The following is a 19,088-nucleotide window of genomic DNA, read 5'->3' as shown; positions in this document are numbered from 1 at the left end:
TCTATGTATCCTCAGGGAGTGTTGAAATGTGTGCAGTTTGTTTTGTCTTATATTTCTTTAATGATACACAGACAATTGTGTGTAAGGTCACAAATTATACCTCTCAGGAACAGCTGAAACTGGAGAAAACATGAAGGGGAGAGACATTTGTTTTGATTACTAGACTCCAGTCTCAGTAGGCTAGGATTATTATAAGTAAAATTGATTTTGTTCATGATTTGATTTTAATCTAGTTTAACAGAATCATATCCTACAAGGAACAGATATTTAATTTAGTATATTATGATGAAAAGACTTCAATTCAGAGAAGTTTAATGCTTGATATGATAAAAGCACTGATTATTAGATTTTTTAAAATAGTCATTCCTTGTCATCCTATACAATTTAAATACTTTTCTGTACTCAAAATATTTATACTATATATAGAAAATATTATGGGTTCTTGTGTTGATACTCTAGCTGATTGTCTACGTAAAGCATAATAATTTAAGAATAAATAGGATTTAAAACTAGCTATACAAGTTTTTTTTTTCTTTCTGATCTAGAGAATTTTCACAGAAACCACTTGTCATAGAATGAGTTGGAGCTGTCTAGTTACAAGTTACAACTGTAAACAAGGGTCTATGGAAACCAATCTCCTGTAATTTTCCAGTCTACTGTTTTCCAATATCAAGGAGTTAGAACAGTTGGCAATTTTGTGGGTGCAGCTCAACAGAGGTCTCTAGCACTTTAACAGTTGAGACCAGATGGGACTATTTTCTGAGGTTAACGCCCAGGCCACAAGGACTAGCCAAGCAAAGAAAAGAAGTGAAGGGGAAAGTCAGCAGGTAGGGTAAAACAATTCATTTTCTATTTAATAATTTATGCAAAAGTTTTTCATCTATTTTTAATAGGCTAGACTTGACACTTTATGTCATTGATGGTATTTTCTACAACTTTGTAATATATATATATATATATATATATATATATATATTTGCATTTTAGTGTTGTAATAAATAGTAAGCCTATTCATTCTTTGTGTGTTTTGATTAAAGCTGTTTTTCTTTTCCTGTAAATAAGCAATCAAAGCTATCTTTCAATTCTATACTATTAATTCACTTCCAATTTTTTTCATGCAGACTGTACACACAATGTACATTTTAATATTGATTTTAAAGTGAGGAAATAAAAATTACACAAGACTAATAGGCAAATTAGAAAAGGGAGGGTGACTTTGTCAGACAGTACTAACTTTTTTGCTTTGAAAACAATATTAAATACTGTAGGCCTCAGGTTCATTTAATAAGGTAAATGGAACCTTAATATCTACTTGTGAGCAACATGGAATATATTACAATTATACAAAGTAGAGAAAGTCCTTGCCAAACTTAGGGCACAGTTGGCCCTTAGTGAAGAGTAGCTGCTGCTTCTAGTGTATGTGCTTCGTAGCTCCCTTAGATGATCCTTTTATGAATAGCACACTCAGTACACATAATACATAATGAATTCTTCGTGGAAGTGAGGTTTATCCCTGCTGGGCTGGAACACATTATTGCTTCTGGGAATTTGTCTAGAATTCTATATTTTCCTACATTGTGGCAACCAACAGTATTATAGGTAACACTTGATCTACCAGCTAAAATCCCAAAATGAGTATAACACAGACCAAAGCCTCCAGCCATCCTGCGAAGGATGGCTTGTGATATGAATATTGAATGCACCTGCTTTTCTTTAAACCGTTATGAACTTGAGGCTATTTACTCCAAGAAATCCAGCCTTCCTTGATTTGCATAACTTTACATAGATATGGAGTGGTAGTATGAGGATAATTCCACATTTTTGCCTCCATATTCCCGTTCCACTTTTTAACAGTGAATGTGGTCTTGATTAGAAAACTATCATGCACGTTTTCTGGATTACTTCTCTTAAAAAGGCGATGAATGCTGTATATCCTTTTGTTCTCAAACACATTTGGAAGACAATCTATATCATATTTTTAATTAAAAGTTGCATTTTTCCCCTCAGTTTTCTTAGGACACAGGTTCATTTCCAATATTCTTCATTTTAGAATAATTCTGAGTTCACTATATTGCTATATGAAATATATCTGTGTACAATTTTGCAGGCAAAAATAAAGAGGAATAGTGCTTTACAACCACTGCTCCAGATGTTGTACAGACTACACAATTGTTTTTGCTTCCTGATGATTATCTTTTCCTTCCTTTTCAACGTATATCTGCCTCTGCAAATGCGAGCTAACAATATACAATGTGCAGTATGCAGTCATACAGTGAAATAGCAGGAGATGCGCTTGCCTTTTATATTATCTAAGATGGTTAACATTGTGAAAAAGGAATCTTGCACCCTCGGCAAATTTCTCTCATACCGTTCTTGGGAACTGCAAAGGAGGCTTTTCTTTTGTTAGATGACTCAGTAGCACGCTTGTGCTCATTCAGATAAACGCTGGAATTTTTCCTGCAGTATGTGGAGGGATTTGAGACACAGGTCACATGCTTGAATGTGCTGTTTTTCTGGTCTTCTAATCTGTCTATCTAATCACTCCAATTTGTTGTTTATATTTCACTATCTATTTAGGGCAAATAATTTGATAGTGGTACCTTGGTTCCCTGTCACTTGGGGCTGGGTGAATCACTGTGAGATACATCACCCAAGCTGAATCAAGGGAGCACTCCGTGGGTCTAAACCTTATCAGGAATCTTTGACTTCCACCGGCTGGAGCTGCTAGACTGCTTCACTCCATCTCTTCCGGCCTCCAGATCTGGAGTAATGAGAATTCCCCTGCCGTTACTGCCTGCAAGTCCTGGACTGAGATTACATCAGTTCTTTTAGCCGGAGCGTTTCAGGCATTCCTTGGCAGGAATTGATTTCCTTATTTTGGTCCCTTTGCTTTTGGATTCTGCCCAAAAGACAAATTCAAGGAAGTGAATTCTACCCTTACAAAGTCTGTTGCAGATAATTACCTGAAAATGCTAGAGAATATAAGGCAATAGGGAGCTTGTCTGCCTTTATCTGTAAACCCTCTAAGAACATGTCTATATTGCACTTTTAAAAAATGCCTTTCTTCTTCAGAATTTGTTGAGGAGTAAAATACATGAAAAAAAAAATTAAAAAGGTAATTGATTTGCCTTTCAAATAGAGTTATTAAAAATATTTTAAAAGTTTAAGAGTCCTGAATTATATAACACAATAGTAAGTAAAATCTACCTGCATATATTAGACATTTAAATTTATATATGTGAAACATCTCATTTAAAGTGAATCCTTTCTTCACCAGTAATGATTTCTTTTCAAATATTCTTCTTGCCAGTTTTTAAGCCCCAGCTTCACTGAGTTTGAATTAACAATTATTTTACAAGAATAGACTATATGTATACAGAAATATGATCAAAACATTGTCTCTGCTCTCAAAGACTTCTCAATTTGTTAGACACAGTCAAATGAACAGAAAACCACTTTCTGTTAACTTCTATGATTGAAAGAAGCCCAGAGAACTGTGAAGAATCTCTGGGCAGCATAACTTACAGTTATAGAAAGAGGAGCTGGGGTAAAAACGCTTTCTGAAAGGGGCAGGTTTAACTTTTTGTTTTTATTGTTGCAAAACAACACCTCTTTTTTTCAAATTTCATCTGACGTAGTCTAACTGTAAATGACTGTAATAACTGTAATTAAAATATAAAAAGTCACAATTTGTCAGCTATAAAAAAGATAGCTTTATTTAGTTCTTTTATATTTAAAAAGTAGGACAAACAAGACCTGAGTTGCCAACAAATTACTCTTTTTTTTTTTTTTTTTTTTTTTCAAGTAAAATACTCTTAATTTGTTCCCAAAGATACCACGAGGCTCCCGGGTACAGAGGGTTCTAGTTTAAATGATCTTAATGGAAAGCATTAACAGAACACATCACAGAAAATTGAAACACCATTTTGGGTCACTTCACTATAAGAATCCTTTTTGGCAAGTGTATCATTAGGCAATTTTGTTTTTGGTCACACACCGTAGAGTATACTTACTGAAGCTTAGTTAGTACAGCTTAGAACATTTGGGCAATGCGGCAGAACCTATTTTTTCTCAAATCTGTCTTGCATGGGGCTGTATGGGTAATTGTAACATGAAGATATTTGTGTATCTATCAAGTGAAAAAGAAAAGGTGCAGGAAAATACAGTATAAAATACAAAATTGCTACACGTATATAGGACATTTACTTTTCAAGGAGCTTTTGGACCCAGAGTCGCTCCAGATGCATTGACTGTAAAGTGAATGTAACAACCTAGCACATGACGGTATATGGCTGCAGGTTTCATACGCCATGTATGCTATGGTGACACTAAATTCATTTAACTCTGTTTACATTAATAAATTGGTTTAGCTCACAATAACTTTTTATTGTTTTTTTGTTTGCTTGCTTTTTTGAGACAGAAACTTACTATGTAGTTCAGGATGGGCTTCAACTCACTCTGTTGCCCAGGCTGGTCACAAATTTATGACAATCCTCCTGAATCAGCCTTCCAAGTGGTGGGATTCTGTAATATTTTTATTTCATAATTTTTTATTGTTTACTTGGTTTTTTGTTTGCTTGTTTTAAAATATTGTTTTAAAGAGAATAAAATCAAATGATATAAAACTTAATAAAGCCACTAAAAATAAAACAACAAAAGTGGTAGAGGAACTCAAAACAAGATAATAGAAAATCAGTAATGCCTAACATAATGCTTCTTGTTATGTTCAAAATAACTGCCCATACCATCAGACATAATCAACCAAAATGAAACAGAATAAAACCAATCAAAATAAAACAATGAAATCAATATGGGAATTCAAAACAAGAAAATAGGAAATTGACAGTGATCACAATATGTCTTAGCTTCAAAATAACTGCTTATACCATCAGACATAATAAAATCAAATGAAACAAAACAGTGAAAACAATACAGGACTTCAAAGCAAGATAATAGGAAATTAACAATGGCTACCAAAGGCCTCTTGTTATCTTCAAAATAGCTGTCCTGACCATTAGACATAGGCATGTAAAGTTTATCAGTCAGTACAAGAACTAATTTGCTTCTTTACTTCAGTTGTCATCTTTTCAGAAATGTCAGGTGTGTGATCTCTGATGTCTACAATGCCTGCCTCTCCTGAACTTGTTCTGTGTGGGTTGGATTCCTGCGATTGTATATTGCTCCTTCATCTTGATATTTTCCTGTGGTTCTCAAAATCAGCCCATCGCTGTATCTCAGGTACTTCCTGTATTTGCTGCCAGTCTTTTGGTGCAGGAGATTGGGCTAAACACCTAGTTTCCTCACATCGGGGGTTCCCGGAGTAGTGGAGATGAATGAAGTGGTGCATAAATGCTCCCCAGAGGGCCGCAGAGCCTCGGGATGCGGCTACATCTCTGAGCTGCGGGTGGTTTGCTGGATCTCCTTGGTCCTCTGGCTCCTGACCTCTGGACATGGTTTGTTTTTTCCGGATGCAGATGCTGGCTGGGCTCACCAGATGTTTCCCAACTGCTGTAGTGGGGCCTTGGGGTGTGGCTTCTTCCTGTTAAATCCATTTCACAGGTTTGGTTAGGCTCTGATATTTCTTTGCTGATTATCTGTCTCTGTGACAATGGGAGATTAAGGTCTCCCATTACAACAGTGTTATCGCTTATTTCATTTTCCGTGTCTTGTATTAACTGTCTTACATAGTTTGGTGCTCCTATATTAGGTGCATCTAGATTTGATTTTCAAAGTATTTATGCTGTCTCCAGCTTTCTCATTGACCCCAATCAATATTATGTTATTCCTTTTTGCTTCATTTTGTAGCTATTGGATCGATTTCTCATGGTCTTTTGCTATTTTTAGGATATACTTCTTTTCATGATCACTAGCTGCAATTCTGTCTTCAAGACCTGAAATTCTATTCTTTCTAGTATGTTGCATATACTTTCACTGGAGATTTTAATCTCATGAAACTCTTTTTGTATCTGTTTCATGGATTCCGTTTCTCTCCTATGTTGGCCATTTTTTCTCTCCATGTTTTTCTAAGCTTATCTAATATTTTTGATTTTGAGCATCCTTTCTTTTTGTACCTGAGAGGTCATTATCCCTGTATAGCGTTTTCCACTTCTTTTTTCACTTCTGTCATTATCATTTCAGGAAGTTCCAGGGTTTGACTTCTAACTTTATCCATCTCATTGAGTTCCAGGCCTCTCCTGCGGGGAGGGGGCTGGGGGTCTGGGGCGCCTTTTTGCTTTTATTTTGTCTTCTTGGTTGATGTTCTACCATGAGCATAGAGGCCCCTCTCAAGGAGGAAAGGAGATGTTCTTGGCTCAGGAATGTCCTCCATATATAGTTGGTTCTTTATAACTAGCCAAGAACCTGCGTCTTCTGGTGCTTATTGTTCTATAATAATGTCTATGTTACATCCCAGAGATGTGCTGAGTATGGCGCCAATTTAGGTCTCTGGATGTGGGGCTTACAATGGTCTTTTGTTTGTAGAGTTTTCCAGGGTGGGACTGCTGCCCCTCACTGCTGTCTCAGGCACTTCCACTTATTGGCCTCACCGATTACTTCACCCTCAGAGGTATGTGGACATCTGTGGGCCTCTGGGCTGGGCTGTTGCCTCCAGGGTGCAATGGAGGAGGGTGCAATGGAGGAGGGTGCAATGGAGGAGGGTGCAATGGAGGAGGGTGCAATGGAGGAGGGTGCAATGGAGGAGGCCCAAATTGCAAACTCATTGTCTTCCAGCCAGCCCCATCATGGCCTAGAACGTGGATTCCCTTCTTCCAATGGGGCCGCCCCCCAGGATGTAATGGAGGGGCACAGAGTGTGGACTCACTCTGTGTTTGATTTTGAAACAGGGTGTCACTGTGTACTTTAGGCTGACCTTGAACTCACTATGTACCCCAGGCTGGCCTCAAATTCACAGTGACCCTCCTGCCTCTGCCTCCTGATTGGTGGGTGGGATTACAGACATGTACCAGCATGCTCAGCTACTTCATAATTTTTTTTACCTAATTTTAACACTTAATTTAGAGCCCAAACTCATTGTACAAATTATGAAAATACATCTTCTTATATCTTTATTTTGTATTTTCCATTTTTATGTTTTTGCTTTTTAAAGATTTTGGATGAAATTGTGATACAAATACATACACAGTAGCCTATATTATACCTGCATCAAATTGTCAATGTCATTCTCTTGTACCTTTGTCATTTCCTATGATAATTATGTCTTCTTCTGGAATTTCTCCTGTAGGTTTTCCTTGAATCTAGTTTAAATTTAGCATTATTTTTTAAGTGAGAGGAATATGCTCAGAATAACGATTAAAAAACTAGAGTATAGCAAATTCAAACACCAATAACAGTCCTTTATTATCATTATCAAATATTATGCATTATATGGTTACATTGCCACATATTTGTTCATACTATGTTTCCTTATAACAGCATCATCACAAACACGTGAGTATGCATTGTGCTGTGTTGTTAGGAGGACTAGAACTTCTCTAGTTGACAAGAATATCTCAGCTCTTGTACAATTTTATGGAACTGTTCTCAGACACGCGGGCCACTCTTTGCCAAAGCATTGCTATGTGGTACTTAAATGTACTCAGTTCTAGGAGGAATTCTAAAAGGAATATATTACTTTTGTCGTTCTATTTGGTTTAAGCCTGTGAGTGTTGATTTCACAGTGATTCATGGATAATAATTTAGGGAGAGAAGAGGAAACAGAAACTAAAGGACTGATTTAAGTGCCATCATGTTTCTGTTACAGTGATAATTATCAGAATTGTAATGTTAGCAGTGAGAATGGAAATAAAGGAACTGACAACAGAATCTCTTTAAAAAAAAAGCAAAAACCATATCTAGGTATTAGGGAGTTTTAGTTATGACAGACAGGTGAGAAAAGAATGGAAACTATCTGAAAAGTGTTATGACACAGCAAATTTCAAAAAAGAAACAAAAATGATAAATGTGTATGGTTTTAAGTTCCTAGATTTGAAGTTTGGCTCCTTTCCTTTATGATGTGATTATCTGAAGAAATAACCTAAATTTTCACAATTTTCATTTCCTCCTGGGAAATGAAATGGGAGTAGTAACACCTCTTTAGAGCAGCACTGCTATAAAAATGTTATGGAATGAAGAAGAGGAAATGCTAACCATGGATGAATGTTCTCCTTTGCCCCTGCGGAATGCCAAGCAGGCCTCACACACTTCGTGTAACTGACCTCATGAAATCTTTCCAGCAATCTGTTGAGACGGTTACCTCCTTTTATGACTTAACCACAGAGAAAGTCAAGTGATACAAGCAAGCTGCCTAGAGTCACAGAGATGATGAATACCACCAGTGGAATTCACCCAGGTCTCTGACTTGAGGGCCACACTCTCTCCTCACAGCTTGTACTCAGAAAATGATATTTGTCCTTTTACAAACAGTGCTATGCTTTGTGAGTATACAGTGAAGGTAGTGGGCTCTCATCACAGAAGAAAAACAAAGAAAAACAATAGATATCAATACAAAGGTGCAAAATGTTAGTATTATGAATGCTCTGTGCCAGGGAGGAACACTGAGAAGCTTTGATGAAAATCCCTTTAAAGTTGAAAACAGTGTGCATTAGAAAAATCAATGCAACAATAAAAATAAATGTACCACTCATTTAGAAATATCCTCTATTAAGGTTTCTATTATTGTTTGAAAAGGCAAATATTTGGAAAATTCACTTACGTCTTGAAAGATTCCTATGTTTAGAATCATTTTCCTGGGCTCTCTCTCAAGTAGCTCTGCTCTATACTCCTTCTTGTATATTTGGGGTCTCTGCTTAGACATCAGGCCTGATTTGACTGCCTCATGTGTGACCACTCTCCACAGCGCGCTGTGTTCCATACCCTCTGGTGGTATTCTTCCTAACTCTCAGAATTACTTGGCAGTAAATTTTGCTTTTCGTGACATTTTTCCTGTCTCTCCCCAGGAGAATATGGCACACAGGACAATGCTACCCAGCAGGCAGTGAACATATGTTACAGGAGTGAACGGGAGAGTTTAGGTAGTAGGACAAAAGTCTACTTCAGGTAAAGGTGAAAAGAACAGGAAAGAGAGAGCAGAACTATGACAGAATTTTGGTTCAGGGTTTTTTAGTGAGCTTGCAAGAGTTCAGATTCCGTGGACAACAGTTGTCTAAGGAGAGGGAGAAGGACACAGCAAGAATGTAAGTGTAGATGCAATTCCCTCATTTACGATATGGTTATCTAGCAAATTCCCCTTAATAAATTTTGACTAAAGAAATGTTGAAAGGCACTTTAAAAAAATCTACACAAAAACAAGTAGATTACACGTGTTGACAGTGATCAGAGAGTTAACATAGATTTGCAGTTTAGCTGTGTCCAGTTAGCTTCAGGATGTGGGTTTCTCTGGCTCCCGTGTACCTTCATCTCCAGCTAAAAGCCCTTTTCAAGGGTATGCGAATGTACAGAGAACTATTAATACAATTATTGGTTACTGTTTGCAGGGCAGAGGTGAGCCAGCCCTACAGCATTTCTATTTAACATGGCTCATAGGCATGCTGCCATTGTCCTCTGGTTAGGCATGTTCTTCAAAGCACGCAGCTCTGTTTGCTGTCATTTACAGCAAACTTGTGCGATGGGAGGAAAGTATGCTTTAGTTACAAGTGCAGTTGCAGCTCCCGATGTATCAGTGGCAGTGCTCTGGACTGGACCATGGCCTTGACGAGGGCAAAGCAGTGAAAAATGAGGATCGTGCTGAGTATAATGGAAACTTCAAATGAGATTGGGTTTAAATTCACAGCTGAAACTTGTATAGTTGGCACAAAAGAACCTCAGGTCAGTGTAGAAAGATAAGGAGTGTTCAATCATAGCTAGCAGTGACGCTCAGATACTGGGTTTGTGGCTCTCATTTAAATACCTGAAATTTTTTTTTTTTGATGATTTATGGTTTTGATGTGAGTGTGTATGTGTACATATAGATACCCAGACATGTGTGCACTGCACAAGCAAACTTGATTACATAGTGAGACACACAATTTCTAAAATCATAAAAATTCCCTTTCCCATAGCCTAGAAAACAATCTTTTACAACACATTTCAATAAAAAGAGAAAATATCAGGTAATATAAAATTTAAAGTTTTAGACATAATATTTTCTGGTGAATTTTCAAAAGCTAATGTTTTAGCAATTAAATTGAATATATAATAAAAGCATAAGAAAAAATCAATTTGTAATTTATAAATTTGTAATTACATAAGTTCACCATATAGTTATTTAGCAAAATAACTAAAAAACAACTGAGTCAGAAAAACAACAGCAACCTAAAAATGTAGACAACACAAAACAGGCTAGAAAAGGAAACACCACAGTGGTGTTGCTGGTTTTATTAAGTGCTGGGTAATAGTGACCGACCATTTTTTGGTGATTGTACTATACAAAAACTTAAGTGTCATCTTTATTTTTAGAGGAAAAAAAAAAAACTAATTTCTAACTCATTGGATAATTGAGCAAGAGTCAAATTGGTAATCACTTGTAGAAACATCATTCAAACATGGCTCTTTCTCAATTCACACTTCACCATTTGGTCTTATGTAATTTTTCTCAATGTATTTTTCTCAAAGTAATGTTATTCTTCTTGAATTAGTTTCTTTTGCACAATTTACAAACAATTACAGAAGGGTTATCAAAGAGTAAGCTTAATTTAATGCTAAGAATGAATGAAAATCTCTGAGACATAGAAAATACTTAGTAGGTCAAGTTTAAGCACATTTTATTTCTCATAGCCAACTGTGGTGCTGATACGTGACCTGTTTGTTCAACATTTGTTGTTTCCAAGAATTGTCATGCTGCGATTTCTCTTCATAGTCCTTTCCCTAGATCAGTTTCCAGTGGTTAAAAAGTTGCTGTTAATCTAAGAAAAAGATTAATTATAAAACCACTGTGCTTCCCTTTGCAGTTCTGTTGTTTATTTACTCATTCATTCAACAAATATGCTGTTATGAGTGGTAAAAATAGTAGGCTAAACATTGACCCGATCTTTTTAGATCCCAAATAATTCTATGATCAGGAACATAAATTTGTAGGCAGGTAATATGAAAAAGAAAAGTGGGCATTTGGGATCACTTTATAATTACTGAACAGATAGATACCTGCCAAACGTAGCCTGGTATAGCTGTGATTAAAAACTTATCAGTTGGTACCATGTATTGACATAGCACAGTATGATCTGAAATATAATTTTAAGGGAAGAGAAAATATCTTATACTTTTATTTGAAATTATTCATTTAAAAGATTAGCAATTTTTTCCCCACCAAAAATCGAACTCAGGAACTCATGTTTGCCAGGCAGGTGCTCAGTCAGTGAGTTAAATCTTTTGACCAGTAATTTGTTGTTTCTATGTTTTTTTTTTTCTTTTTGTTTGTTTAACTATGTAGTGAAAACACGTTTAGCTAAATTCTAACACATTGAAATCCATCATCTACAGATAATATTTTTAATATACTCCCACTATTATATATTGAGTTAGATAATGTGACAATGTGTAGAATTTAGGTGGTAATATTTGTCACTCATACTGTTTGTTAAGCAAAGTAAGAGAAATCTATTCATATAACAAGCAATTGGTGAAGACCAGTAATGGCCCACCTATGATCAAAGTGGGAAGGAAACTTTTATGAACACCTTGTACTGACTGTCAGGTCAATACTGTTGGCATTTTCCATTTCTTCACTGATGAAGGAAGATAACATAATGAGATACAGCATATGTGGCTATATTAGAAAGTATATGCCACTTTAAAGTAATGGCAAATCCTCAAATAATCGTTGCCTCAATGATATTCTTGCAAGACATTGTACAAGATATTTAAGCTTGCTGATCTCTGGTTTTTTATATATACAAAGAACCTAGTGATAAAAACATTAGAGAGCATCTGAAGTGTTATGTGAAAAAATATACATAATATTCATTGCATTGGTTTTTGCTAACTGATGTTAGTACTACAGCTACTATTTTATTCCTGAAGTCATACTCTGTCTCCTATACCTGCATAAAGCTTGTTCTATTGATGATATTGAATTGTTGGAAATCAGAGACAGAATTTTTTTTTCCCCATATATTTGGTTATTTGTAAGTAGTCATACTAGTTAGCTCGCTAGGCACCTTAGTAAAGGTCACACTTCTCTGTGAGTGCAAAATCAGTTTTAGAACCTCTTTTGAGATTCTACAAACCAGATTTTGGCTGCTCCGTGCCCCATTAACTCTGTTCACCAACAAATCAGCCACTACTATAAGGAAATTAGGTTTTAAATCGTCGATTTCAATCTGGAGAACACAGATCTGAATTCATGGGTAGCTTTTTTAAAGCTACATGAATTCTCAAATGTTAAGACCCTTATCAGAATAGCTGGTGTCCTGAGATAAGAACCCTTCATCTTCAAATAAGCCAGTCATCAACCAGAAATGTGAAAAAGACAAAACATCAAATGCACAGATATGACTTATATCTTATTCATCAAGTCTATGCAGTCATGAACGTAAGCCTATAAGATGAATAAATGAGTACGATCATTTAGGGAGGTGTCAAATTGATTGCCATGAGGGTTGCCTAGGCCAGTGATTGTGAACCTTTCAAGAGTTTTTCAAAGACAGTAAACAGCCGCTGCAGTATGCATGCCATAGGGTCACCCCACTTGTCTAGGGAATTAGTAAAGCACAGTGGTGAGTGTGTTTTGGGTCATGAATGCGTGACATTTGGCACTGTGTCTTGTTCCTGGACCCTTTCTCTCGTGCACTGTTGCCTACTCTACTTCCCAGCTGCTATGAACTAAACAGCTTTGCGATCCCTGTCCCTTCTGCCATGATGTTGCTTTCGCCTTGGAACCAACCCACTAACTATGGAATAACTGTCTTCTGAGACTGTAATCCTGGTTAAATAATTAAAGCCCCCTTTCTTTAACTTGAGTATTTTGGGCAGTTTGTCCCAGAAACAGAAAATTTGACTAATACAGGTAGTACTATAGCTATAGACTAAAATTTAGATTGTTCATCTTTGTCATTCAAATACTTATACAATGTATATAAAACTGTGTATGTGTTATCAGTACTGTTTTTAAAAATATGAATCTGTTTCTTATCTGTGAGAAGCAACAGTGCTGATGAGGAATGCAAAAGCATTCATGACAGCAGGTACCAACCAGGATCCGCATGCAGTTCTTTATATATAACTGTCGTAACACCCCAATTTCATAAATAAGGTGGCACCTTTATCCTCACTGAACAGAGAAAGAAAAGAACAGAAGGAGAGGTTAATGTTAAGGTTTCCATTCTACTATGAAGCCATGATTTATAGCTGGGTCTTGTGAATTCAGAAAATTTGTCTCCTACTAAGAGCAAGGAACTATTACGAGGTTCAGAGCCTTATTTTAATGATTCCCCAAAGACACGTTTGCATCAAGAAAACATCTTTATCTGTAATACTGAGCCTCTGTCCTTTTAGTATATAGAATTAATAATTTACTGTGGCTTTTATTGGGAGCAGCAATCAAACACAGAGATGCAGAAATAGACATAGTTATATACAGACAGATAGTATTTGGTCATCTAGCTAAATAGTACAGATTAGGGATTGAATCCAGTAATATAATCACATTTTATTAACTAAACCTTCAGTAGTGTTTTTATGTGTCATTTATTTTTCTACACAAACAAATATTTGTCTCTTAAATAAATAAATTGCAACTGTGACCTCATTTAATATATTAATTACTTATGAGAATTGGTAAGACCTAACATACAATATATACATTTCCACAATTTTTCATTTTAAAATAGCATTCAGTTTTAAAGATTATGCTAACAATCTGTATTTATGCATGCTGTGTCATAAGATAGTCTATTTGTGGTTTCTAATGATACTAGTAACATTATTTTTCTTAGAATATGGCCTCACCCTTTCATGGTGATCGAGGATACAAAATTCCCCTTGAGTCTCCCTTAAAATAGGGAGCACCGTGCATCAGTGAATGCTGACCAGATGACCAAGGAGTGTGGCCACACTATTTTCAGGTAGATCAATTTTTTTTTTTTTTTAATTTTAAAAATTGCACTAGACATTTCAGAAAGGCTGATACCTAAAAACTAGAACTACTGGGGCTGGAGATTTAGCTCAGCAGCATAAGCACCTGCCTTGCAAGCAAGCAGTCGTGAGTTCGATCCCTGGTACCGACAAAAAGGAAAAAGACAAAAACAAAACAAAACAAAAAACTAGAACTACTGATTCTTTTTACCATATGTCCTATGGTACCTACTATTATCGTATTTAATATTTTCATAATATACCAAAAACCTCATACAGTGAAGAATAATTTTAAGTAAATGTAGTGTTTTCCTTAAAAGGGAGGAGAGTCAAAATGGTCAGCTTTCTTTTATTGTAAGAAAATAACAGAGAAAGTGGATTCAAGAAGAGGAAACAGTGTTTTTGTTTTGTTTTGTTTTTCTTTCAGTTTTGGAGGTTATAGTTCGTACTGGGTTGGTTCTCAGCACTTTGGGCTGGGGTAAAGCAATACACAGGATGGAGCAGAACACAGCAGATCCACTGGCCTCATGACAGCATCAAAAGAGCCATCAAGAGAAAGGAGTAAGGTCCCACTGTGTGTCTGAGGGCACAAGTGAGGGAACTCAGTTCCCACACAAAGGGCCATTTCTAAAGTCCTCCTGTCTCCCAGCAGCCCTTTACACGTGGGGCTCTGGGAGATATTCCAGATGACAACATAGGGGTAAGCATAAGCAGCAATGAGATATTATCCACCACAGCAATGAGATATTATTCTCCACAAGAAAATGGAGTTTCGTAAATGGTCCTATTTTAAAAGGTTTTAGCAAAAATTCAACCCCTCAGGATACTTTTAGAGTCATATGTTTCTTATCCGTATGGTAAATAGAGATTTGCTTGTTTTATGGTTGCTCCAGCAAACACATTCACCGCTTACCCACTCCAATATGTATCTCTGAGTATTTACTGAATACAAATTAGAGTGCTGGATATTATGACAGATGCAAAGACATAAACATACCTGATTAAAGATTGTGGCTTTTCTCAGAATGAATTTGGTCTTGTTATTTCTACTTTTAATCTTTTAAGCTGCTTTGATTATAACAAGTTTCTTAAAGACATTAAAACATTGCAATTTTTTTCTTTTCTGAGGTGTTGAATGATAACACAGTAACTCTGTTAAAAAAAAAAAAACAACAATTGTGTATCCATGATAAGTACATTAGAAAATGTTTAAACAACACTAAAATTTTACCAATAATAATTTATTTGGCTTTTGAAATTACTAGTTTTGTCCTTTAAAGCTTTTAAATAGATTATTTTCAGACAGAAGCAGAGCGTTCAGGAGAATCTATAATAAACATCAAAATGCTTTTAAAATATTATGTGCAAAAGCTCACATATTTCAAGTTACAGTAAGCAAATATTTTTATCTCCCTTTTTCTCTATCTCTCCCTCTAACTCTGTTTCTGTCTCTGTCTCTCTCCGAATATATATTATGCTTTTAATTTCAAATTAAAATGTATCAAAATAAAAATAGTACAACATCAAAATGGTAGCTTTTATATGAATTATTATTCTAACAAAATGCGTATTTTCAGGTAATGTAAACTATTATATATATTTTGAGGATTTTGGTAATCACAAAAATATGGTCAAAAGAACATTCAACTTCAGTATTTTTTCTTCTCTTTTTTTCCTCTTTTATTTAACAGTATGTCTTCTACAGCTAGTTTTCTTTCTTTTTTCCCCAAGATGTATGCATGATGGAAAATCAGAAGTGTTCTCTGTCATTAATAATTCTTTAGAAGTTCCATAATTTGAAAATCTTTTAGAATTAGAAGATTATATTCACACAATAATCATATGTAGCACATAGTTTAGATGTGTATTCAGTGAGTTAATAATTTTACATTGTTTAGAGTAATGATTGGCATAAGGGTAAGTTCTAATAAACCAATGTTAAAGTGTAGTGGTTTAGTTATTCGAATAATCATGAACTTTGTTTCAAATATAGGCGTGAATAAATATCAGAATAATAAATACCATCATCTGCATCATCAAGATATGCAATGTAAATCTTTTGGCTGAAATGTCTAATACACATAGTATAAACTATTCAATCAGTAATACCCAAAGATTGTTTTTGTTGTTTTGATACAAAAAATGGAAGAAGAAAAATGCAATGTAAAGATAACTTCTTTGAGATACTTTATGATCTGGAAAATAAAGATATTCTCACTCTTTCTCTCTCTCTCTCTCTCTCTCTCTCTCTCTCTCTCTCTCTCTCTCTCTCTTTGTGTGTGTGTGTGTGTGTGTGTGTGTGTGTATGTGTGTGGGTGGGTGTGTATGTGTGCACATGTGCCTGTTCCTCTCTGACATTAGAGTAAATTCTTATATCTTCTACTTGTGTTTTAGTCTCTGTCCCTCTTTGGTATGGCTTGTGTCTGGATGTCCTCCCAAAGTCTCATGAAGTTATGTGGGTGGTGCTTTTCAGAGATGACTGAATCTAGAATAAAACTTCCTTTTCTTAATTTGGGTGTCAGGTGTTTTGTCACAGTAATAAGAGAAAAACAACACAGTTTTAATATGCTTTATGGTTTTTCTATGCTGTTAAATGATATTTCCCACTGAAGACTGCCATACCCTTCTCTCTTCATTCTGATACATTTGCTGTTTTCTGTCCTAAGTCCTGTTTCCGCTGTGCTATTTGTGGTTTCCCCATCCTTATGCTGCTCCTTTGAATTCCGAGTTTCCTGGAGGATGCAGCAGAAGTAAAGTTGTAGACATATGTATGGCACTTACTTGGCACACATTTTTGCACAAAGCATGGGCAAAAACTCCTCTTTCTACTTTTTACAAATTGGATAGGGTAACCCAGATAGAAATTCTTCTTTTCCTTTCTCTTACAAATTGTAACTAATATAAATTGTACTTAAATGATCTTTATTTTCCCTGCCGTGGTTTTTCTCCTTGCAATGTTTTCTCTGCCACAAGCTACTACGTAGTGCGTAACTGCACAGTTGTTATGTTTTGTTTTGTTCCGTTTTGCAGCGAGTGGGGCACATCTCTACACCACTGACCCTTTTCCAAGCTCTGATAGAAAGTTTGTCATTATGGTCATACGGGCTGCCCACAGAGACATCTGCAGTATAGCTCATTAATCCAGTCTAAAGCAGGACAGTCCACTGCTCTGCAAAAGGGTTTGTCTTAGCTGGAATCACATCCTCAAACCAGAAACCTCCAACTCTCTTCTGATCTCCCACTCTCTACTTACACCATCAAGAATTTACAAAGCTTAGTTATTTGTGCCCAATGCTTAGATGATAACAAATTGATATTTACATAAATTTGCATACAATTTATTTAAGTACCTCAGTTTCTCTTCTCCACATTCATCCCCTCCTCCTCCAGCAAATGTACACAAACTTCTACCAATCCCATTCTTCCTGCCTGGCTAGGTGAGTGTACTCTGATTTAATGTATGGTTTTATATTTTGTTTTGGTAAAGGCTGCTGCTGGAGCGATCTTTCATAATGTAAATGTGATCCTTTGTGTAAAACTCTGCATGGATTTTCAGTTACCCTTCAGATAACCTCCTAAAACCTTAACCAGTCTCACAAGGTGATCTGAGAGCTGACCCCTGCAGACCTCTCTTTTCTAAATTCTTGGAGCTCATTAACCTCTCATTTTTCTCCTCGCCTAAGGGCATGCATTTCCCCTGCCTGAAATCACCCCTTTGTAAAAGACTAAATTGTACTCTCACCTCAATGTCATTCTCCTAGGGTATCCGCATTGACCACCATGCCTGAGCTCTTGACTGTACTTGCTTTCAGTATCTTTTTAGTTTATTGCTATCTCCCAGTACATAACAACACTCAAATCATTATTTTGGAAGGTTAGTTTTCACTCCCACCATATCTTTCTTAGTTGAGTGGCTTTTTGTATGCCATTTAATTTTTCTGTGTCTTTCTTCCTTGCTGGGCTAAGTTATAGTAATATTTTATAATTTAAACTTTTCCTGGTGTACCTTAACACACCGTGTATTTTAACATTTATTATCTGAGTGTTTCCAAACAAAAAATTTTCAACTTTCCAATTAGTTTTCTTGTGTAATCTATTCATCACATCTATGAAATATGTGACTTAGCAAATAATAGGAACATTTAATGTTTAAAGAAGAGAAAAAAACTGAAAGATAACTCTTTTTGGTTTTGCTTTTTTTTTTTTTTTGTCTGCCAGTTTTGAAAGAATGATCAATTTTCTTTAAGCTTTTAATTTTTTTTTATTCAGCATTTTCACCTTTGCTTATAATTCTTATGTTGTTTTTACCCTTTCATATTACTTCAATTCTTCTTAAACCTTAGGGTAAAAGTCACAGATCTTTGTGGCAGACCAATTGACCCATCTTCTCAAAAAACAGTGTTGCAAAGATAATGAAAGAATCAATGAGAATTTCCTATTCATTTCCCTTGCTATCCCAATGTACATGAGGCTGGGTACTTTGAAAAAATGATTTTTTTTCTACCAAATATACTTGTCTATCATTCTTTAATTTCTGCCTCTACAAAACTCTAGGTTATAAACACAATGCAATCAAGTTCTTCATCATGGTCTATAGGAATATAGTTCTTCATCATGGTCATATGAGTCTATAGACATATAGGTTTATGGGTCTATAGGTCAATTTTGAGTAGGATCCTGATTTCTATCTGAGACTTGTTCTGCTGTGTCCACGTGTCCTGATTCCTCCACAGAATCATGTCTTTATTGTACTTCAAGTATTTAGACGTTTTCTAGCTTGCGCTCCTCCCTATTCCAACACATGCTCATTAGTAAGGGATACTTCAAGCTTTTCAATTTAAAGTCTCTTTTATATTGCTATGAAAAAATAAACAAGTATGGGTAATTTATGAAAACAAACAACAATAAAAACCAGTATGCAGTACCTATGTCACAGGTTTGGAGTCTAGAAATCCAAAGTGAATGGGTCCATTAATTCAGTTTTGATGAAGATCCCCCAGAGTGACATGAAACATAAACACTAC

At 35.7% G+C, this 19,088-nt stretch overlaps 1 protein-coding gene across 9 annotated transcripts in view; it reads left to right on the top strand.

The window, feature by feature from the left end:
* The window catches only part of Pcdh9 (protocadherin 9), an 873,584-nt gene that overhangs the window by 143,125 nt on the left and 711,371 nt on the right, over positions 1–19,088 (top strand). Inside the window, exon 3 of one of the 9 annotated variants that reach the window (XM_063246822.1) lies at positions 6,481–6,565. The exons of the other annotated variants lie outside the window; for them this stretch is intronic. Within the exon in view, the coding sequence (XP_063102892.1) occupies positions 6,481–6,565 (85 nt within the window). The remainder of the gene's footprint in view (positions 1–6,480; positions 6,566–19,088) is intronic. 9 annotated transcript variants of the gene reach the window in all.

Source organism: Cavia porcellus, unplaced genomic scaffold, assembly GCF_034190915.1.
Source record: "Cavia porcellus strain 051 isolate PalLab524CR breed Dunkin Hartley unplaced genomic scaffold, mCavPor4.1 scaffold_4, whole genome shotgun sequence".
In the NCBI taxonomy this organism is placed as follows: Eukaryota; Metazoa; Chordata; class Mammalia; order Rodentia; family Caviidae; genus Cavia; species Cavia porcellus.
This window is presented reverse-complemented; position numbering and strand designations above follow the sequence as displayed.